The sequence below is a fragment of the Mytilus californianus genome, unplaced genomic scaffold (assembly GCF_021869535.1).
Source record: "Mytilus californianus isolate M0D057914Y unplaced genomic scaffold, xbMytCali1.0.p SCAF_1, whole genome shotgun sequence".
Classification (NCBI taxonomy): Eukaryota; Metazoa; Mollusca; class Bivalvia; order Mytilida; family Mytilidae; genus Mytilus; species Mytilus californianus.
The window spans coordinates 79,653,873-79,679,146 of NW_026262581.1; the positions used below are offsets into that span (position 1 = coordinate 79,653,873).

The window sequence follows — 25,274 nt, forward strand, 5'->3', positions numbered from 1 at the left end:
TTGATGTTGTTCCTTATCGATTTTGGAGCTTCCAAGATATATTTACTGGTTTGGCCTAACACATTGCTCATCAAATATTAAGTAACTACATCACACTGACATTTTATTGTCTAAACAAATTTGTAACGGGCCATACATATTTATTTTTGTCGTATTCTTTCGATTTGATTCAGTTTGCGATAAGTTCAAAATCGTTGTACCATATACTATAGTCCTCTGGTATGAATATGTTGATGGATTGCTGTATTGCCATTATATGTCTCTAGTTCATGATTGTAATGTTAGAAAACATAAAAAAATAAAAGGACTAATGAGACCTGCATTTTATGAATTACTAGGGAAAGCTGTAGGATTAGGGATATATTACAATCAACTTGTGCTTCTGTTCGTCAATCCAACAAATATTTCCGTTAGATTTTTCTAAGAAACAACTTTACATAATGACTTCATACTAATTAAGTTCAAATCTGATATGTTTTTAACATGTGAACACTTTTCGAATCTCCTAGATACATGCTTCCTCATTGGCGATTCTTTGAATTTTTTGGTAAAATGAAAAGAATGACTTTAAATAGGATCGACATCTTAACAGTGATGAGCTTTAACGTGTTTGCACCTCCCATCATCTGTCAGTTCAAACTTCCAATTTCTGATACTTTTAACCACGAGTCGTGGTAGCTGGTGGCATGGATAACATGACAACGTGTTTATTCTTGTTAAAAAAGACAATGAAATAGATCAAGAATACACTTTCGTGTCTGCGGGATATTTGCATTTTAAAAGTTAAGAAGATCGTTATATACTTTTTTAAAAGCCGCAAACCATTTATATCAAGTTATAAATGTGTATACCAAATCGGGAATATGAAGTAAAACAGAGAGTTTATATATATACAAGAAGACAGTGACTCAGTCACAAAAGGTTCACATCAAAGTCTTTATTTTTCGTGCAACGTTCATGACAGAAATTATTTCACGTTCAACGTGAAATTATGTCTTATTTCACGTTTTTTCCGTGCAAGCACAATCCCTCTATTACCACCCTCTTTAAACTATGCATAAACATCATGCATATCGTTTGATAAGTCAATACCCAAATAAAATATTCACGTTTTAGTAACATTATCTTTTCTGGACACTGATTCACGTATAATGCATTTTGCATGCAGTCAGTTTATTATATTTCAGACAAAGAGAGTGTTAAAAAATTTATAAAATAAATATATTATTGTTCTAAAACACAAGAACATATAAAATTTTTTATCATACTATGACAGGGAAATTTCTATATCAAGTTATCAATATCAGAGACATATAATTGTATTATATGTCTCTGTCAATATCTATCAATATATTCAGAAACATATGCTAAATGTATTTATATGTCTCTGATATATTAAAAAAGAAATGAAAATCACTATACTTTCCGTATATTAAAATAAAAATGTCAATGCATATATTTTTTAATATATTTATTTTAATAATATTTTTATTAAGTTTTCTTGTCGCTAAAAAGTCTTCTTGTCGCTAAATTTATTCTTCTTGTCGCTTCTTGTCGCTAAAATTCTTCTTGTCGCTAATTAGGGAGACCGGTTAACTACCATAAAGATAAATTATGTAATACACAATGAAGTACAAGAAGTGAAATGTTATTTTATTTTTTCGTCTGATTCTATAAAATTTGAAATATAAATTGATTTAAAATTATGAAAATAATATATTTTAATGATACATTATCACTGAACATTCTTTATTTCATTATTTATATATATATAGGAAGTTTCCTTTCCCACCCAGTATCCTTTTCTGGATTTTAGATGTATCTGTGGTGTTGCAATAACAAACTTTCACAATTCTTTAAATTTACTCCCAGTATCTCTTTCCTTAAGCAGCTGTTAAGCCAGTTTGGCTAATAGAGCTACAACAAACCATTACTTCAATGGCTGAAGGCGGTAGAGAGTATGGTTCTGATTTAAATTGGTCACCAGAATATGTAGAAAATCTTCAAGAACAGAAAGACGAGGTTTTGTACATGTAAATCAAAAGATAATATAAATATTTATCAATAAGACAATATCATATCATGTTACAACAAGGAGCAATAACAAACACATGCCTCAGTTAATGCAATATAACATTGAACATAAAATATGTGCTTCTTCTTCTTAGTATCAGCCTCCTTTAATTAGGAGCACCTCCAAATATATATGGAGTTTTGCCTTAACTTTAAAATTTAAAAGGATAAAACAAAAATGATCTTTTTCCAACATATGTACAGCACATATAAATAAACAATAAGAGTGTCATGCAAGGCATATTTACATGGACCTTTTTGTTATAAATTAGTCTACCATACAAGTAGATTCACTTACATGTATGTATGTATCTCAGTTTTATTTATAATTAAAAATATGTTTCATTTGAATTTGCTTTTTAATATGCATAAAAGATACAATAAAAGGAGGTTTTATTTAGTAAGATCTATGTATTAAAATAATAAGTTAAGATGTAAGAATTTAGTAAAATCTAAAAAGGCAGGTTTTCTCAGTGGAATGTTATATGTACTTCATGATCAATGTATATATAAAAATCATAATAAAGTAATATAAGCTTGTTTTGTCACCATCAGTAAATTTAAAAGGATATATACATGATCTGGACCCTATCATAAATGTATTAGTGAGTTAAAAAATAGGAATGCTTATTAATTATTTAAATTTCTTACAATTATTAAATGACAGACTCTGTGTTGGTATATATATGTCACTTATGATAATCATTATTCTCATTTGATTGGCATTTCCTCCACTTAAAGATATATGTATATATTTATATACGTATATGCAATATGTGTCTTGCTATTTGTTGTCCATAATTTTCAATCTTTCTATGTGCATTTGGAATAACATATTTCTGGTTTTGCTTTCAATATTTTCCATGAATTTTTCACAGTTATCAAATAGCTCCTTATATTTTGAACAGTCTATTAGCAGTTGTACTATTGCAGTTTTGTTCATGAAGGTGCAGTTCCATTTTGCTGGTGTGATTTTATCAGTGATCGCTTTTCTTATATCAAGGAAATATTTTTCTCTCGTAGTACTAAGTATGGGACAGGTTGTCAGGAAATGAGTTATGTCTTCATTGTCAGTTTTACATAATTGGCATATTGGTTCTACTGTATAGGGAGTGAATTTATGTTTGTCTGCCTGAAGTATGTATGTTCCAGTTAACATTCTAGTCTTGATTATTGCTTTTCTAAGTTCAAAACGAGGCAAATGTTTTACTTTCCAGACTTTATGATGTTTATTGATCTCGAAGTTTTCCTTATTCATAAACTTTAAGCTAGATTTTCTTTCAGATTCTGTTAAGGTCTTGTCCTTCCAAAATTTGTCTATTGTCAGCTTGGTGGTTCTTTTCCAATGTTCTTTCTTTGGAACATTGCCTTGAAGTTGTATAATGGTTGGAAGTTCATACATATCTAATATATCCATAACTCTTGAAAAGAAGCTACTTTTGTATCAAAATTTGTTGTTATTTGTCTTTCCATAAGCTGATGTATTTTTTCATTTTCGCATGTTAGTAGTGCATGTAGGAGAGACAAAGCTCTTTTATGAATTTCTGCTTCTATTGGTAGAGCTCCTAACAGTAGTAACACTGCCGAATTAGCGGTTCTTTCTGGAAGAGATTGTAACTGGCGAAGATTTTTTCTATGAAATTTTTCCAACTGTTCGATATCAGATCTTGTTAGAGGTAGCACTTCTAGTCCATAAATTAACCTTGGAATGACATAGGTTTTGTAAATTTGATATGAGGTTGGTGGGTCTAGACCGTTTGTACCATGACAGCCTGATCCCATGAGGGCGTATTTAGTTCTTCTCGCTAATTTTATTCTCTCTCGTACATTTATGTGACTTTCGTTGCTTTCAGCTCTCGTTAGTCCTAGGTGTACACCTGATTTAGCTATTGTTACATCATTTCCATCTAGTTTCCAGTTGTAATCACTTTTTGTTTTAGAACAATCTATGATTTGGGTTTTTGTTGGATGTATACTGTAGTGGTGTTCGTTTGCATATCTACCGAGCACATTTAGCATTAGTTGTAGTTCATGCTTGTCATTCGATATAAAGGCTATATCGTCGCCGCAAGTTGGTGATCCTACGTATATATTTCCTAACTGGTATCCTATTGAATTTTGTTCCAATTCTACCAGAAGATCTTGGACAAAGATTTTGTATAGATGGGTTGATAGAATTCCTCCCTGTCTTACACCTTGTTTAATTTGGAAAGGATTACTTATTCCATCAAGCCATTTAACTTTTGTAGTCAAGTCAGTATATAGGTCTGTTAGTATTTTCCAATATATTGGATGGATTTCTTGATTAAGCATTTTATCCATCAGTATAGTGTGTTGGACTACATCAAATGCTGATTTTACATCTAGAATGTTTATATAGAAATTGTCATTCCCCTTTTTTTTCTCATATCTAGCTTCTGAAATGATTAAGCTTGCCATGATTGGCGATAAACCTTTGGTGAATCCAAATTGGAGGTCTGTTTTTGGTTCTATCATCAGTTTGTTTAGAAATGAGTATTCAAAGGTTTTTCCAGTTAGGGATCATAGATTTATTCTTATGAGGAAGCTCCGAGCATGCTCGGAGGATGCTCGGAGCTTTTTAAGTAGGCTCTTCTCAGCAGTTTATGTGACAATAATTATCATGATCCATTAAGACGTCAATCCAATCTACACCACTTCTATGATAAGGAAAGTAAAGCATTATAGGGGAAGCTCAATTAACACCTGTGTAAACATCTGGTCTATTTAAATACATTTTGCATGAAATTTTACAAAATTATAAAATAGATTAGAAATTCTTCAACAGAACTGTGTAATGCTTGGAAATAAATCTCAAGTCTCCACAAAAAGTAAAAGTGATTTAAATAATTACTTATTATATTTAATAATAATTCCTTTTTTTTATATTAAAAAAACTCTCAAATTTTATAATTAGATGATATGATTTAAATATAGTTTATATTATATAATATGATACATAAAAGTTATCTAGACACCAACAACAGTCAGGGGGTGATACTAAACAAGTTATTTTTTTTTTGGTTACTTATATATAGGAATTTTTTGTTTTTAAAAATTATTTGATAACTCAATAGTCATTTTAAATGTCAAAAGAAGCATGGACTAAATGTACGTTTTTAAGAATTTTTATATCATTTCATTAAATACAATTAAGTATTTGTCCAATTTGAGATGAGTATAGAGAGGTTACTTTAAAAATAATGACAAAAATATTACTTTTATAAATTATTTTATACATCTTTGAAAGACTTAGTACTTACAATCATTTAAGGAACATATGTAATTGTTTTTGATTAAGATTACAAATTATAAATAACTTCAAGTCTTTATTAAATCACAAGGTTCCATCTATTTATATCTGTCTATCTCTAAGATTTTAAGGGAAAATGACATTTTGATAGCCCCAAGAGACCAATCTTTGACCAAGAAGTGTGGCATCAGAAATGCAATTAGTGTTTCAGGAGGATTTAAATAGTTTTATATTTTAAGAGGAAAACAAACCAGATGTCTGTAAAAATTTGTTAAAGCTAGTAAAACCTGTATGAATGAACCTATAAAAATAATATTAACAGAAGTTACTTATATTCATGATATAGAAGTAATATTTGAATATATTTCAACATAACTTGTATAGGTAATTTGAAAATTACTTGTTTAAGTAATGGCTCTAACTAAACAATGATAATATGTTTTTTTATAAAATAGCAAACTTAGTTCTTTTATAGAAAATATGGATACTTTAGGAAAAGTTGAGGGGTAATTCCACCATTGTTTTCCCTCTAGTACGTCTCTCTTAAATTGGCATTTTTATAAATTGTGCGGATTTGGCTTTGTTTTAAATAAAGAAATACTTGGCATGAGTAAAGTTTTATCCTGTCCTGTACTTTAGAGAAAATCTGACATAAAATTGTTTTTCCCTAATCAGTCTTTGTTTAATTGGTATTTAAAAAAAAAATGTACAGAATATATCTATGTTTTAAATGAAGAATTACTTGACATGAGTAAAGTTTTATTCTGTCCTGTACTATAGTAACAATACAACATAACTTTTCAGTGCATATAAGAAAGTAAACATCACCAAATTCTCTCCCCCTTTTTTTTTAACTGTAACGTTTACAAGCTTTAGTAGCCATGTACCCTAAAATTTCCAAAATATTTATAGAACACCAAAAAATTTTTTTTATTGCTTTGAAACACCCAAGATACATGTTTACGTCTCAAAAACACTTTTCTGCAATGAAATGGAGGGTTAATTTCCAACAACTGTCAAATTAAATGGAATATAAAAACAAGAGTGCACACGCTGAAATGTCTCGCCTTCTTTACTAATCATTGATATTATGTTGATAGTCCTAAATATAAAGCTTTATTACAACTGTCACATAAACTTAACATTAACCAAGTAAACTAAACATTGACCATCGAACCATGAAAATGAGGTCAAGGTCAGATGAACCATGCTAGGCAGGCATGTACAGCTAACAATTCTTCCATACAACAAATATAGTTGACCTATTGCTTATAGTTTAAGAAAAACAGACCAAAACACAAAAACTTAACACTGAGCAATGAACCTTGAAAATGAGGTCAAGGTCAAATAAAACCTGCGTGACTGCCAAATAGATCATAAAATATTTCCATACACCAAATATAGTTGAACTATTGCATATAGTATTAGAAAAAAAGACCAAAACTCAAAAAACTTAACTTTGACCACTGAACCATGAAAATGAGGTCATGGTCAGATGACACCTGCCCGCTAGACATGTACACCTTACAATCATTCCATACACTAAATATAGTAGACCTATGGCATACAGTATAAGAAAAACAGACCAAAACACAAAAACTTAACTATAACCACTGAACCATGAAAATGAGGTCAAGGTCAGATGACACCTGCCAGTTGGACATGTACACCTTACAGTCCTTCCATACACCGAATATACAAGACCTATTGCTTATAGTATCTGAGATATGGACTTGACCACCAAAACTTAACCTTGTTCACTGATCCATAAAATGAGGTCGAGGTCAAGTGAAAACTGTCTGACGGGCATGAGGACCTTGCAAGGTACGCACATACCAAATATAGTTGAACTATTGCATATAGTATTAGAAAAATAGACCAAAACTCAAAAACTTAACTTTGACCACTGAACCATGAAAATGAGGTCAAGGTCAGATGACACCTGCCCGCTAGACATGTACACCTTACAATCATTCCATACACCAAATAAAGTAGACCTATGGCATACAGTATAAGAAAAACAGACCAAAACACAAAAACTTAACTATAACCACTGAACCATGAAAATGAGGTCAAGGTCAGATGACACCTGCCAGTTGGACATGTACACCTTACAGTCCTTCCATACACCGAATATACAAGACCTATTGCTTATAGTATCTGAGATATGGACTTGACCACCAAAACTTAACCTTGTTCACTGATCCATGAAATGAGGTTGAGGTCAAGTGAAAACTGTCTGACGGGCATGAGGACCTTGCAAGGTACGCACATACCAAATATAGTTATCCTATTACTTATAATAAGAGAGAATTTAACATTACAAAAAATCTGAACTTTCTTTTCAAGTAGTCACTGAACCATGAAAATGAGGTCAAGGACATTTGACATGTGACTGACGGAAACTTCGTAACATGAGGCATCCATATACAAAGTATGAAGCATCCAGACCTTCCACCTTCTAAAATATAAAGCTTTTAAGAAGTTAGCTAACGCCGCCGCCACTGGATCACTATCCCTATGTCGAGCTTTCTGCAACAAAAGTCGCAGGCTCGACAAAAAATCAACCCTTTTTCGCATGAAACTGAATGTACTATGTTTTGGTAGTATGGTTATAAATCAATAACCATAGTTTGTGTCTTTGATAACTTTTGTAGTATAGATTTAAAATATATTTATACTTTAAATATCAAATTTGATTATTTTTTTTGTATTGAAAAAGATTGATAATTATTAAGAAAATGTTTTAAAAACATTTTCTTTCTGTGAGGACTTGATAATTCTTTCCAAGCATTGTACAGTACTATTAAAGAATTTCTCATCTATTTTATAGTTTTGTAAAATTTCATGCAAATTGTTTTTGAATAGACCAGATGTTTACACAGGTGTTAATTGAGCTTCCTCTATAATGCTCTACTTTCCTTATTATAGAAGTGCTATAGATTTGATTGACATTTTAATGGATCATGATAATTATTGTCACATAAACTGCTGAGAAGAGCCTACTTAAAAAGCTCCGAGCATCCTCCGAGCATGCTCGGAGCTTCCTCATAAGAATAAATCTATGATCCCTTATTGGTGTTACTGTTATGCCTCTATAGTTGCTCGTCTCTGTTGGGTCTTTTTCTTTCTTTAGTACTGGTGTAAGTATACCAGACTTGAAAAATATTGGTACCTTTCGGTATATTAGAATGTTGTTAAAAATTGCCTTCATTGCTGGTGCTATAGTACTCTTAGCATATTTAAGATGCTCAGCTGTAAGTCCAAATTCATCAGGACTTTTTTTGGTGTTGAGGCAATCTATTGCTTTCTCTATGTCCGTGTCTGTAAAGAGTTCAGGATTGTCTTCGTACTCTTCTAACGCCTCTTGTACATAGCTTTGTCGAATTTTGCATAGATTAAGATAGGAATTGTCATATATTTCTTCTTTTGGGACACTGAGATCTTCATAATATTGTGCAAATCTTTTTCTTTGATCTTCATGACAAAAGACATACTCTGCATCTATTTTCAGACAGTTGGTTGTAGTTCGACTGTTGCTTCTGCCTCTATTTATCAGTCTGTAAAATAGCTGAGTATTCGGATTATCCATTATTTGTTGGTAAAATGTTTGTCTTTCTATTGCATGTTCTGCTCTTTGCTTACTTCTCAGTTTCTTTTTCTCATTTTTTAATTCAATTGCTAGGTGGTGTTCTTTTGGTTTCCCTATGTCTTGCCATTTCTTATATATTTCCCTACATGATTTCAAAATTGTAAGTACTTCTGGCGAGGCTTTCCATTTTGGCCCTTTAGTTTGTAACAGATTAGTTGGGACTGTTCTTTTTCCTGCCTTAGTTAGTGTTTCCATTAATACTTTTAATTGAATATTGACATCTTTTTCCTCTTCAATTGAATTGATATCCTGCTGTATAGCGTTGTTGTAGCTCTCTTTGTCTATTTGCTCCCAAAGCATTTTGAATTTTGCTTTGTTGTTTTTGTTACTTGAGTTTCTGATATTTGTCATCTGGCAGGCTATTTCCATCTTTACAATTGAATGTGCAGATGTATTTACACTTGATTTTTCCTCAATTTTATACTCTGTAACTAACTTTTTGTCTTGTACAAGTATATAATCTATTTGTGAGGATGAATTTCCAGCATGATGAAAAAAGGTATGGGTATTTTCTATTTCAACACCAGTAGTCAAGTTTACATCGCCAATAAATTTTCTTAGTATTTTATCATGCTTGTTTGCTCTGGAAGTTTGTAATATACCATTCAGATCTCCTGCTAGCACTATTTTGTGTGTATTTTCATACTTCTGTATTATGTCAAAAATAATGTCCAGGCACTCCATATATTCATGTTGTGAATTCGTTGTATGTGTTGGCATGTAGGCATTGATCAGGCATATATCATTGGTTGATGTAATATTAACTGCTATAACCCTCTCATTTCCATCTTTTAGTTTTTTAATTTTGCTGGACCATTGTAATGGCCAGAGTATGGATACTCCTCCCTGTCCTTTCGGTAACTTGAAGCTATCCAGAGGATCATTTGTATCGGAACATCTAGTATGATCTTCCATTGTTGGAATGAATTTTTTTTACTTCGTTTTTTTGAAAGTCCCATAGGAAATGCTCTTGTAGACATAGTATTGTATTTGAGAGATCTAAAGAGTGAAGATATGCAATATTGGTTTTTAATCCTTCAATATTGCATGTTATGATGTTTATGTTCTTACTTAAATTTCCTGATGGTTTGTTTTTCTTTCTGATAATTCTGGGGGTAGTCCTTTTTGGCTTGTGATCCGAAAATGGTGACCATTATTTGAAGATTGCTGTAGACCCATTAGATTGGACTCATCTTGTGTATAGTCTTCCTTTTGTACCCTGTTGGGTTTGTTGTTTATCTCTTCACTGACATTTTGAATTACTTCAGTTTCAACATTTTGTTCACAGTTGTTCTGAGGTAGTGTTTCATTATTATTCTCTTGGATGTCTGTGGTTGTACTGTGAGGTTCTATATCAACTGTATGCATGTCTATAGGTGGCTGCTGTTCATCTGTAGACCTAGACATCACCGATTCATTCGGGTATCGCATGTGCTGTGATGTTGTTCTGTTCTCAGTATTATGTGTAGGCATATTTTGTTGAAGTTGAGCACCATTGTAGTCTTGGTTGATATGCATATTCTGCCTTGTTGTTCCATATTCTGTTCTACTATTATATGTTGGAGTCCTCGGCATATGTCTGAAGTTATGTATTGTATTTGGTGGCATTTGTAAGTTATGCATAGAATTTGGTGGTGCTTGGATGAAGTTGTGCATTGGATTCATTGGCATTTGCATAAAGTTGTGCATTGGATTTGGCGGTATATGCATTGGATTTGGCGTCATTTGCATTAGATTTGGCGGTATATGCATTGGATTTGGCATCATTTGCATTAGATTTGGTGGTATATGCATTGGATTTGTGGTCATTTGCATTAGATTTTGTGGCATATGCATTATATTTGGTGGCATATGCATTGGAATTGGTGGCATACACATTGGATTTAGAACTGGCTGTGTTGGTATATGCGTATTATGGAATGCATAAGGTGGTGCATGCATATAGGATTGCATTACATTTGGTTGTATATAGTGACCGTTTCCAGGTAGTCCTTGGTATAATCCATGATGATGTGGTATGCTATGCCTATTTTGTAAAGCCATTTGTGTGGTTAGCGCAGTTTGGATACACATGTTCTGCATCATTTGGTTTTCCATTATTTTTAATCTGTTCTCTAGATGCATTTCCTTCATTTCGTTTTGTAACTGTTGGTATATGTATGTATTGTGTGTATCACTATTTGGTCCTAGTACTCCTACATGTATATTGTCTGTTATAGGTTGTTGCGCTTGGACATTTTGTTGCGATTCTTCTCTTCTAGTAACTGTGTCTAGGACTGCCTTCATGTGCTTGATTTCATTCTCTAGGTTAAGTATCCTAGTTTTTTGAGCAATGATAGTTTCCTCTTTGTCGTTTTTGCTCTTGGTGCCCTTTTGATTCTTTTTCACCAGACTCTCATTTGTTCTTTTCTCCTTCACATTTTCTGCCATGTTTATTGTTGGTCCTGTTTCATTACCAATGACTGGTCTTTGCTTTGATTTTGCTGTTCCTTCTGTCCTTTCATTGGTGGTAGGCTTAAAGATCAATTTCAAATCAGTTTCTTCCCTATCTATCTTTTCTCTCATCTGGTTTTGTATATTGTTAGACCTGGGTGGTAATTCTTGGTCTATACTGATGGTTATGGGATCAAGTTCATTCCTTGATCTGATCTGAGCATTGTGTTGTATCTCTTCTTGCTCATCTTGTGTGCTTCCTGTGTTGGTACATATGTCTATGTTATCGTCTTCTGTAGATGGATCACACTCTGTTATGTTTCTTCTTTCATACAATATATCATCATTACATAATATACAGATGTAATCTAACTGCTTCAGCTCATTTTCTCCAACTTTGCTAGACAGGTTTTCACATTGGTAATGGTACCAGTAGTCGCATCTGTCACAACCAATCCCTTCGTCTACGTATTTATTGCAGTACGGACATATAAAGTTGTCAGGGCTTGTGATGTTAGTATTACCAGCTGGATTTGACTGTTCATCTTTAAATTCAGACTGTTCCCTTTTTTTCCTCAAGCATGTTTCTGATCTGACTTGTTTAACTTCTGTATTGGCGGTTTGTTCAATACACAAGATCTCCTCATCCGGGTTATTAAGCCGTTCTTTCTTGTTCTTTTCCTGAGCTATTGATTTTCGTATGGTTTCTGAGGAACAATTTCTCAACTGAGATAGGTATGTTTGAATACTGTTGTTGAGGATGTTAATCTCTCTGTGGTCGTTGGTTAGCACTAAAAATAATAAACTATAATGTATATCTATATGAACAGATCACCATAATAAAAATGTGTAGCATGTATCATTTATGTGATTTAGAAATTTAGATGCAAAAAAAATTGGCACTGCTACCTGGTCTGTTATTTGTATACATGTATGCAGTCATAAGATGTTGCAGTTTAGATTGCATCTGCCAGACCACTATGCAATACTTGATATTTGTTTTAAACAAGGATTTGTATAGTAAGTCTTACAATACAAATCCTTGTTTTAAAGTTGTTCTTTTTGCTATTTAGGATGCTGGGACCTCCTCAATCTTAAGGCCTGTTGGCACAAATTATCTCAAATATGCTGTCATGAAAATTAATGAGTTTTATGTACCTGTTTAACATGTTTAAGATAAAAGGCCCTTTCGTGCTTATTGGCGCTATTTTGAATAGGGGGCTGATTTTCATACTGGAGGTAAAATGCATTGAAAAATACGGGAAAACATCATTGAAACAGAACAGTTACTTGGAAACATGCTGCATAGGATTTTCTGTACTTTCTTACTATTTCCACCTCTATCCAAAAAATCTGCCCCTATTCAATGAGGGGGGGGGGGGGGGGCTGGACCTTTATCGGGACTCTGGGATCGGGTGTTTTTAAGCTTGGGATTTCGGGATTGATCCTTTCGGTATCCGGGAATTCTTTTTTCGAATTTCGGTATGTCGGGATTTAAATTTCTTTAAAATCGGGACCTCAGGATTTCATGTTTTTAAGCCCGGGATTTCGGGATCAGGACCCCCACCTTACAATATGGCTGCAATAACAGTGAAGTGGCCTATTTACAAATTGTAATTAGATGGTTATGAAGGTTTAGTACGAAAACATACAGAGACGCATATTTACCACTGAAATTATGGATTTGAAGAGGTATGGAAAATATGTTAAAACAGGACTCAGTTTTTGACCCCAAAACATTTTTTTTTCTTGCTGTACATTGTGTACATGTATATGATTGCCATATTATTTGAAAGAAACCAAATAAAAGTTGTGATAGCAAATTTTGTTTCTGCTTGTACCTTTATAAAATTTGATACTTCTCAATTATTATTACAAGTTTATACATTTAAGAAGATGTTTATTTTCTATTGAATAGGCTCACAATTAAGGATCAAAATACAATATCCTACATTGCTTTAGACAAAAAACAATATTTAATTTTAACATGTTTAAGGCAAAGATAAAGTAGAAACAGTTTGAACAAACTTTTTATTTATATAAAAGAATTAAATGCTTTTTTTTTTGTTGTAATTTTATTGGGCCATTAAAGTGTTGACTGAAGCATTTGTTAAAAGTGGGGAAGCATATTATTGATAATAAAACATGCCTTGCAATTGTTGTTTACAATCAAAATAACTGAAACCTATGAAATGATGTATTATGATAATGTTCAGATTTTGAATACATTACCCCATCTCGCGCACACCCTGACAAATGTAGTGCTGTTTATAATTTGGCAATTCAATGGAATGGATAACTTATCTGTAGAAGGCACCAAGGACAGTGCTGCATGTAGAAGTTGGTGATAGATTCATATTGACTTGCATGTTAAAAGACAGTATATTAATAATCTGGATCAGTAGCTTATGACATTCTGATTAAACTACAGATCCTGTGTCCAAGCTTTGCTTACAAGGATCTGACAACACTCCATTTCACTTTCTGTTCGGGAAATAATTACATCAGCCAATGAAATTTCAGACATCAAATTTTAAAGGTGTGTATCATTCCGACAAACCCAGAGGATCACAAAAGTTCTTTGAAACAGAAAGTAGAGATTGGTATGTTTTCAGATCCTTGTAAGCAAAGGTTGGACACACAGGATCTGTATTTTAATCAGACTGTAGCTTAAGAAGAAATGCACATAATTAGCATGTCATTCTCATGCCTGATATCAGGGTTCTCACTAAAGATTTTTGAAGGCGAATCCAGGGACTCGTCATTTCTGGCCACGGTGAGTCCAACAGAAAGAAGAAGATGTTTTATGGCAATGCAAATTTATCATTTAAGGCTCCATGACCTAACAGAGCAATGAAATGAGATAAGATTTAGATTACTTTTATAGTTTTGCTATACAATGATGATATGTGTGTTCAGTTTATACAAAATATTTCAATCTTGATGCATCTTTGGACACACCAGTTTTAAAAATGGTGATTCCAGGTATATTTTCATGAGTCCAGGACTCATGGACTCTCCTTAGTGAGAACCCTGTGATATAGAGGGTGAATATGTCTGTTTGGTGACAAAACTACTACTACAGGAGGTACGATGCTGAATGACATGCTGAAGTACACATAATGAAAATAGAAAAAAAACATTATTCCATGAAACTTTTTTTTATTCTTCTTATTAAAGATATACATTATAGTTTTACTTTTTAATTACACATACAAAAGTATATGTATATACTGCACCACTATGCGATCTATGTGCCTAGTGCAGAGAAGTTAGATCTATATTTTGCCTTCATCAATCAAATCAAAGACAGATAATATCTCAGCATTATGCAAGCATGCAGATCAATTGCTGGCTATGAATATAGTGGTTATTTTGAAATTATGTGCAAGAAAATAATGTTAAAAATTATATGCTGCATTTGACATTTTTTCAAATTTATTTTGTACAGGTGCTGGTATTTCAATCTTTATTTGAAGTGGAGGGAGATCAGAGATTTAGTATAATAAGTGATGGACCAATAGATTTAACAGATGATCAAATGTTCTCACTTCAGGTATCAAATTTATATTTTTATACGACTGCAAAAATTTTTGCGGTCGTATATTGGTATGACGTTGGCGTTGTCGTCGTTGTCCGGTGTCATCCGAAGACACATTGGTTTTCGCACTCTTACTTTAGTTTAAGTGAATGGATCTCTATGAAATTTTACCATAAGGTTCAATACCACAAAAGGAAGGTTGGGATTGATTTTGGGGGTTATGGTACCAACAGTTAAGGAATTAGGGGCCAAAAAGGGGCCAAAAATAAGCATTTTTGTAACTTCCAGACATAACTTCTGTGTTAGTGTATGGATCTCTCTGACATTGTACCACAAGGTTCCATATCACAAAGGGAATGCTGGGATTGATTTTGGGGGTAATTGCCTCAAAATATTAGGAATTAGGGGCCAAAAAAAGGGCAAACAACAAGCATTTTTCTAGTTTCATGACAATAACTTGTGTTCAAGTGTATGGATCTTTCTGAAATTGTACTACAAGGTTCCATAACACAAAGGGAAAGCTGGAATTGAGTTTGGGGGTAATTGCCCGAAACGTTTAGGAATAAGGGGCCAAAAATAAGCATTTTTCTAGTTTCCAGACAATAACTTGTGTTCAAGTGTATGGATCTCTCTGAAATTGTACCACAAGGTTCCATATCACACAGGGAATGCTGGGATTGATTTTGGGGGTAATTGCCTCAAAATTTTAGGAATTAGGGGCCAAAAAAGGGGCAAAAAACAAGCATTTTTCTAGTTTCATGACAATAACTTGTGTGTAAGTGTTTGGATATTTCTGAAATTGTACTACAAGGTTCCATATCACAAAGGGAAAGCTGGAATTGAGTTTGGGGTAATTGCCCGAAACGTTTAGGAATTGGGGGCCAAAAAGGGGCCAAAAAACACATTTTTCTAGTTTCCAGACAATAACTTGTGTTCAAGTGTATGGATCTCTCTGAAATTGTACTGCAAGGTACCATACCACAAAGGGAAGGCTGGGATTGAGTTTGGGGGTGATGAATCATAAGGGGGTTTAAAAAAATTTGGGGGGGGATTTTTTTTTTTTTCCTTTTTTTTTCTTTTTTTCCTTTTTTTTTTCTTTTAAAATTTTCCATTTTAAGTTGGTTATTTCTGATTTATATTTAAAAGCAAATAATAATGATATGATAGGAGATACACACCAAACAGGATGTGTAAATTATTATATAAGAAGTATTGTGCAATAGCAAGAAATTTTCAATTGCACAGTATTGCACAATAGCAAGAAATCTTCAATTGTACAGTATTGCACAATAGCAAGAAATCTTCAATTGCACAGTATTGCGCAATGGCAAGAAATATCCAATAGCACAATATTGCGCAATAGCAAGAAATTGTCAATTGTGCAGTATTGCGCAATAGCAAGAAATATTCAATTACACATTATTGTGCAAAAGAAGATACTTCGTATAAATTGCTTATTTCTTGACCAATTTCAATGGGGTTTTATTCTTGAATTCTTGGGGTTCTTTAATATGCTGAATCTAACCGTGTATTAAGTTTTTGGATTTTGGTTCCGTTTTCAAATTGGTCTACATTAAGGTCCAAAGTGTCCAAAATTAAACTAAGTTTGATTTTAACAAAAATTGAATTCTTAGGGTTCTTTGATATGCTGAATCTAAACATGTATTTAGATTTTTGATTATGGGCCCAGTTTTCAAGTTGGTCCAAATCGGGGTCCAAAATTAAACTTTGTTTGATTTTCAACAAAAATTGAATATATGGGGTTCTTTGATATGCTGAATCTAACCATGTATTTAGATTTTTGATTTTTGGGCCCCGTTATCAACTTTGTCAACATTGAGGTCAAAAGGGTCCAAAATTAAACTTTGTTTGATTTCATCAAAAATTGAATTCTTGGGGTTCTTCTATATGCTGAATCTAACCATGTATTTAGATTTTGGATATTGGACCATAATAGGTGAATGTCCAATTTAAAATTTTTTAAGTTCTTAGACCACATTCATTCTGTGTCAGAAACCTATGCTGTGTCAAATATTTAATCACAATCCAAATTCAGAGCTGTATCAAGCTTGAATGTTGTGTCCATACTTGCCCCAACTGTTCAGGGTTCGACCTCTGCGGTCGTATCACACTGCGCCCTGCAGAGCATTTTATCTATAATATATTCATACAATGTATCATTAGAAAGCAATCTTTTGTAGTAAAACCAAATTAACCAGAAAAATTTAAGTCTATGATAATAATGATAATGAGGCAGATGCTTGACAGAGGCATTTATTTTTTCGGCTATAAATACATTAATTATAAGAAAAAAGTTTTGATATCCAAATGTTGCATTTATAAGCATATTATATCCAGAGTTCTCAAAATCTTTTTTTGCCTGGTGGTCCTTGAAGAAAATATGAAGATCCTCACTATCTTTTCTAATGCAAATTACCAAAATTGTGTTGGTCCTTCCCAAAAATGTGGTGGTCAAATCCCTAGGACCACCACTTATCGAGAACTCTGTTATATCATGTATATTGACTCTTGTTCTCAGAGATTCATAAATTATACAAAATGTGTACAACTCAAAGGTTCAGATATTGTGGGATGCAGACCTTATTTTGAAAGGGAATTTGTATTCATAAACAATTTCAAACTTTAGAAAAACCTTCTTAAATCCTATTAGGAAATGAGTGATTAAATTATGATATTTAGTATATCAATTGATAAGACCAAGGAGAATTGCCTCCCCTTACTCACTATGTATAAATTATTGTTATATGTGAAAAACAATTATTCTTCTATCCATCTTGTATGGGAAAGGATTTGTATAGGCTGAGCCTTTAACCAATCCCTTTGTTCAAATATAATTGATTTGAACAATAAAATCTTAGAATTGAATTGAGATATAGCATATAAAAAAGGAAGATGTAATATGATTGATAATGAAAGAGGATCTGGATGTAAACAACCATAGGTCAATGTACAGCCTTCAACAATGAACAAAACCATTTCTGTGGTGTATATTAAACTTTAAAAATTAAAAGGCCCCATCATACCAAATTTGAAACTATATGTATCCTTAAGAGAAAACTAACTGCCTAATTTATGCTAAAAAAAACAAACTGAAAAAACAAATATGACAGACAGGATTATATTCAGTTTTATCCATTGAATATCATTAATGAATATCTTTTTCAGTTTTGTATATTATAGTTTTTAGCTAGTTTTGTATGTTAAAGTTTTAAGTCAGTTTTGTATTTATTATAGTTTTTAGTCCCAGTGAAATCACCATATGAACTTATGACTGTAAATGTTTGTATTCCTGAGGGTGATCTTAGAGAAAATGATGTTAATAATAAAGATGTAGTTCTACAGAGATCAGAATCAAGTATGTAAATGAGGTTACTTTTATTTGTACTTATTTTGAATTCATATTTGTTTTTTTACCCATTCTACTCTGTAGGATTAAAGTTAGTTTAAAGTCATTTACCATAGTAGTTGTGTTCATATCAACTTGAAACATAGTATGCATGTTCATTATGATATGAAATATATACAAAATAATGTTTTTGACCCAGATTTCTTGGTTCATTGAAGACAAAAATGTATTAGTGTGAGCAGAGCTGGAATCCTATTGACACACATATTTGTTCTTGAACCTTCCACTACTCTGTAAAAAAAAATAAAACAAAATGTAGTCTGGTGTAAGGAAAAAATGTGAAGACATGATCACCTTAATGCCTGTTTATAAAACAATTTATACGAGTATACATCATCACTAGTATTGTGACCAGTACTAAGAAATAAATCATTTTATAACATCATTGACCAATGGTTGATAATAACTATCCATAACTATGGTTCAAGGTTAAACATTCTTGAAGGAAATCAGCATTTGATCCTTGACGACGAAAGGTATTTTCTCTTCATTAATTTTTTAATAATTTTTGTTTGATTTTTTAGGGAATACAGTATTTGCTTCATTTTCTGTGAAGTTTTTAACACCTTTGAGGCTAACAGTTGTATTAACACCAGGGTACCCTTCATTTGAACCACCTATTTTCACATTGTCTTCATCATGGTTGAATGGAGACCATCTTACCTCTTTGTGCATACAACTAGATAGACTATGGAATGAATGTCCATCAATGCCAATACTCTTCTCATGGATTGATTGGCTTGAACACAATATTTTTAGGTGAGTCATATTTTCTAATCCCTTTGAAAAAGTTCTATTATTTTTTGGAAATTTGAAAATAACATACTGTAAACTGGAAATTTTCACACATGGGTTATTTTCGCTTATTTTCTCGATCAAGTTAAATGTGAGAATAGTTTGTAAACATAAATATTGATATGAAGAGGAACTTATTGTGTTGTGTGAATTTACCCCAAGGCGAATAAGTTAAGACATTGAAATTGAGTCAATCATCTTTGTTTTGACTTGTACATTTTAGTATAAAAGTAAGAAGATGTGGTATGATGGCCAGTGAGACAACTCTCCACCAGGGACCTAAAGACGTAAAAGTTAGCAACAATAGGTCACCATATGGCCTTCAACAATTTGTAAAACCACCCATTACGCACAGTAAGCTAAAAAAGGCCCCTAAATGACCAATGTAAAACAATTCAAACAAGAAAACTAATGGGCTGATTTATGTACAAAACAATGAACGAAAAACAAATATGATAGACATCAACAAACAACAACTGAATTACAGGCTCCTGTCTTGGGACAGGCACAAACAGACTGTGTTGGGGTTAAAAATGTTTTTGGACCTGTTAACCCTCCACCTAACCTGGGACTGAGTGTTTTAATTGATGTGTTTTAATATCTCTATTTCAGTTATTTAGGTATCAGTGATAAAGTATTTGTCCAACAATGTGTTACAGATGATGATATTGACACCAGGGCTGTTCCAGATTGTGATAATATAGATGATACTGTTAATGAAATGCTCAGGTATTATACAAAATTGTGTGTCTATCTGAAAAATGTCTAATAATGTCTAAAAGTTACCCTAAAAGAAATGAAAGCATCTGTATAATAGACTTCGTGAGTACTAACTACTAATAACTAGATAAGTACATTGAGTGTTGTATTGTTTAATCCACCATTTTCTAAATGGGGAAATGCCTGTACCAAATCAGGAATATGACAGTTGTTTTCCATTTGTTTGGTGTGATTGAGCTTTTGATTTTGCCCTTTGATGGAGGACTTTCCATTTTGAATTTTCCTTGGAGTTCGGTATTTTTGTGATTTTACTTTTTCCTGAGTGTATGTGATAGTTAGCTTCATTTTCTGCGAAGTTCACAGAAAACTTGTATGATGAATCGTTTCAAAGCTGAGACATTTTCTCTTATCTGGTTAAAGTTTAATGGTGAATTGAGATTCATTTTTCGGAAATTTTGCATACCCTATTCAGCAATATTGTTTTATAGGTTTTTAACTTGAAGACTGTTAAAGGAATAGGAATGCCTGTTTTTTCGCCCAAGAAAATTAATTTTTTATTACTATCCAATTTGCACTTGATTTAGGGAAGTATATGAAAAAAAGAAACTTAAATGAATAAGACAATATTTTAAGTGTTATGATGTCATAACTATGTCTTTATGTGCACCCATTTCATAAAAGTGAAGAAAAATACTGATTTTTATGCTGTTTTTCATCTATATTTCCTATATTAAAAAATTATGAACACCCAACAAATTATTTTAGAGAAGCTTTCTTATAGCTATTTATTTAATCTCACCAGAAAAAAAAGTTATTTCTTGGATGCGCACATACTTATCCCCTCCAAAACATACTAAAATATTTATTGAAAACAAGAAAATCAAGAACTTTTAGAAATATACACATTTTCTCATGTTTTTTGTCTTGGTAAATAATCAAATGTGAAATTTGTTTTCATTGTTTTAGCACATCTTTGTGAAGTCATTTAACTATATACAATGTACCAAAAAATATATTCCATTATTTCAGGTATAATATGCAAGAAGAGATCACAGAATTCTTAAGATATGACCAGGAATGTGGTATTTGTTTTTGTGAAAAGTCCGGTAGAGATTTTGACAGGCTGCTACCATGTAAACACCATTTCTGTAGAGATTGTATGGCAGAACATTGTTCACTTCATGTTAAAGAGGGTACTGTTCAAAATTTATTGTAAGTTCTAGAGATTTCTTTTGTTTTGTTCTTTTTCCTCGTCATGTTTTTTTTTAATTTCTTTTCTTTTTTTTCACTGTTAGAAATGGAAAATATAGATATCTACAATGAATTAAATTATTGCTGAGGATAATGAATAGCTTCTTATGGCCTTAAAACCAAAAGAAATTAAGATTTTCTATGATTCCATTCACAAATTTGTAATGAATATATTAAATCAAATTCATGAATGTTTCTTTTTGTCATCGCTGACAATGATGTCTATCAATTTAAGAAACACTCCTCTGAAATCTCTGTGTCTTATGTCTTAATCAGAGTTTATATCTCTATTTCATTCTGAATTTATATTTGTGTACATAGGTAGCATGTGTTCAAGTGTAAAAAAAATCCCATGCCAGCAGCCCTATTGGTTGCCAAATGGGAAGTAACTCGAAAAAAACTTTTCTGTCAAAATTGATTTTTATTTCATGAGAGATTCTAAAAATATTGTCAACACCTGGAGAAGCATTGACGACTGTCTTGAATGGTGGATCTGAACTTAAATAACATTTAGAAACTGAAAGAAGCATCTCTGCCTTGAGGCTACCACCCTATTAGCTGTGTGTTATTTATATATAAAAATAAGGAGATGTGGTATGATTGCCAATGAGACAACTATCCACCAAAGTTCAAATGAAGTGGATGTAAGCAATTATAGGCAACCGTACGGCCTTCAACAATGAGAAAAACCCATACCGTATAGTTGGCTATAAAAGGACCGACATGAAAAATATGAAACAATTCAATTGAAAAAACTAACGGCCTAATTTATAACAAAACAATTTACGAAAAATTAACTTCACTTAGATTGTTAGTTTTCCCGCCGAAGGTCGTAGTTCTCTCCACTTATAAAAACTATGATATAGCCAACAGTGCTGAAAGGGGTGTTAAACACCAACAATCAATCAACAATTGTACATTTTTTGAAGATACCAATATTGTAGCTATTGTTTCCCTGCACGACCCTTGGCAAATAGGAGTCAATATAATTTTTAATCAGACCATATCAACATAGAGAGATTATCTAAGCCATTGCTAATGGTGTCCAAATGGTCTTAGTAGTTTATCTTCTAGCCTTTCAACGCTGAGGTTGTGAGTTCACTTGGATTGTTAGTTGCTGAAAGTCGTAGTTCTCTTCGGGCACTTTGGCTTCCTCCACTAATAAAAACTATGATATATTACCAACAGTGCTGAAAGGGGCGTTAAACACCAACAATCAATCAACAAATGCTGATGAATTTTTCAATTTTAGATGTCCAGAACCCAAATGTGAAACAGAAATCAGACCTTACATTTTAAAGGAAGTGCTGAATGATGATGATTATGAAAGATGGGAAAGGCTTATATTACAGGTTATTACTTACTAGTACTGTATTGTCAAGTTCACACATTTAAACCAGCACTTGGTTAATATACTGTATATGTACTTTTTTTTGCAAGTTCTTATTTTCGCGTATTTGGTATTACTGACATATTCGTGTGTACTTGATTTCATGGTATTACCGAAATTGAAAACAAAAAAATTTATAACGGTCTGTTTACTAGGATGTGAATATAAGTTTATATTTAGGATAGTAGGTACCCTTCAGGGATTAATGAGTAATAGTGTGAAAGAGAAAACTTTGAAACATCGATGGATTAAATTGGCAGAAGTATGTGTTCAAAAATAAACTTGGACATTTGAAGCTAAATTTTTCAGTTTATAAAACTGTTCACTTGTTATTTTGTCTGAAATTGATTTAATTATAGTTATGTTCATAAAATATTTAAATTTTCTTTAATCAAGTCTATATTTGTTTACCTATATAATACAAGCCAGAGTCCCTGTTTACAAAATTGACAAATTATTAGATCAATGCAATCATCAAAACTGTCATTTGTTTAAATGGAGATGATTCTCCCGATTAAGTTATTTATTGGCTCTTTGTGTGGATCACTTGTGTTGTTTTTACAATATCACAGTTCAAATGAGGCTCTTGATGGTAATCAAGGTAAAAATGCATGTACAATTGTCAAGATCATTTGGGATATTGTATTCCAGGTTTCTAATATGCATGAAAATTGTATTTATGTTCAAGTGTATTTATTTTTCGCGAAAATATACCTTCTGTGAAATTTTTGAAAATAAATACACCATGAAAACTACATATACAGTAGTTGGACCAAGTTTGTGTAATAACTCATAAGAGACTGCTTTAACAGTGAGAAAGGTGCAGATGTAAATGTTTTGATTCCTAAAACTTAACTTAAGAATGTGACCTTGTGAATTCATAAATCATTGTGTGCATTTATATATAAATGGGCATGTTGAAAATTGGATATAAATGATTCATTAATGTGATTTCTAAAATTACTGCTCACAAAAATTATTTAAAAATTTCAAATTCTGTTTTTCACCATTAAAATCAAAAGATAATTATTTGATATGCATTCAGGATTATACTCAAATCTGAAGAAAATTGAAGTTTTGTACATAATGAAATATCTAGGCTGATCTAATCTTGATCTAATTACTGCTAATTTCATGAAACAGTGTTTTCTTTCATTGTCATCCCTTGTTGCAGATAATGAGTTTCTATATATTAAGTATGCAATTTTATAGAAGCAACATATGAGTTTTTGTGAAAGGAGTTTCCAAAGGGGATTTCTGCCTTATTAAGGCCCTTTCAGCTGCCAAGCACCAAGCTTTTTTTCATAAATCTGACAGAAACATTGAATGGTTGAAAAATAGATGCAAGGCTACAAGGAGCCCCTATTTTCTTAAATTGGCCTTAAACCAAACACCTTTTTTTCCCATTTTTAGACTCAAATAAAAAGTTAATTATACCCCCGCTTTAAAAAAGTGGGGGTATACTGTTTTACCTCTGTCTGTCTGTCCGTCCGTCTGTCCATTTGTCCGTCCATCCGTCCCATGAATATTTTTCGTCGCATCTTTCTCAGGAACTACATCATAAGGATTTCTGAAATTTGGTTTCAGGGTTTATATAAGTCAGCTATACCGTGTCATGCGTTTTTAGATTCATCACTCAACAACTTTCTGTTTACCAAACTATACATCATTTTACACATGACATCCAAGTAGTTGGAAATGCATATTTGGGCGGGGGTATCATCAGTGAGCAGTAGCTCGCAGTTTCACTTGTTTTCAATATTAAATGTAGTTTATTATTTTTCAGCATGGATTAGATACAATGGGAGACATTATTTACTGCCCAAGATGTCAGAATGTTGTGGTAAAGGAGGAGGATCTAGGACATTGTTTGTCATGTCTGTTTACATTCTGTACAAAGTGCTTAGAGAAATGGCATCAGGTAAACTGATCTCGGTAGAAGTGTATTATTAGAAATTATTGAAAAATCAGTCGTCTTACTTTTGGCTTACTTTTCATTCATTATTATCTGTGGGATACCAATTTTCGTTGATTTCGTGGTTAAAAGGTTAACCACAAATTTAAATCTTCAACGAAGTACAAATTTTCTATAGTCTTTTATGCAGACTTTGGCAAAACCAGGAAATCATATATCCACAACATACATTTTTTCCTAAATCCTCGAAAATTGTTACCTACAAAAATAAATGAATCCACATTATATAAGCTGCGTCGGATAGAAATCGACCTTATGCAAGTACATGTATATATTTTGACTTTGATTGATTTTTATACGACCGCAAAAAATTTTGCGGTCGTATATTGGTATCACGTCCGCGTCGTCCGAAGACATTCAATTTCCGGACAATAACTTTAGTAAATGTAAATAGAAATCTATTAAATTTAAACACAAGGTTTATAACCACAAAAGGAAGGTTGGGATTGATTTTGGGGGTTATGGTCCAAACAGTTTAGGAATTTGGGGCCAAAAAGGGGCCCAAATAAGCATTTTTCTAGTTTCCAGACAATAACGTGTGGAAAGGTGTATGGATCTCTCTGAAATTAGACCACAAGTTTCCATACCACAAAGGGATGGTTAGGATTGGCTTTGGGGGTTATAGCTCAAACCATTTAGGAATAAGGGGCAAAAAAGGGGGGGAAAACAAGGGTTTCCTGGTTAATGGACAATTACTTAAAAGTACTATGCTATGTTTGGATTACCTCCCTTACACTGCTTTTAAA

General features: G+C 32.5%; 1 protein-coding gene across 1 annotated transcript in view; it reads left to right on the forward strand.

The window, feature by feature from the left end:
* The first annotated feature begins 1,828 nt into the window (after positions 1-1,828).
* LOC127708342 (E3 ubiquitin-protein ligase RNF14-like) overlaps positions 1,829-25,274 on the forward strand; it is a 34,021-nt gene continuing 10,575 nt past the window's right edge. The window contains exons 1-8 of the mRNA XM_052213201.1: positions 1,829-2,022; positions 14,881-14,985; positions 18,226-18,346; positions 18,922-19,156; positions 19,805-19,921; positions 20,942-21,124; positions 22,416-22,515; positions 24,340-24,474. Of these exons, the coding sequence (XP_052069161.1) occupies positions 1,939-2,022; positions 14,881-14,985; positions 18,226-18,346; positions 18,922-19,156; positions 19,805-19,921; positions 20,942-21,124; positions 22,416-22,515; positions 24,340-24,474 (1,080 nt within the window). The 5' untranslated portion in view covers positions 1,829-1,938. The remainder of the gene's footprint in view (positions 2,023-14,880; positions 14,986-18,225; positions 18,347-18,921; positions 19,157-19,804; positions 19,922-20,941; positions 21,125-22,415; positions 22,516-24,339; positions 24,475-25,274) is intronic.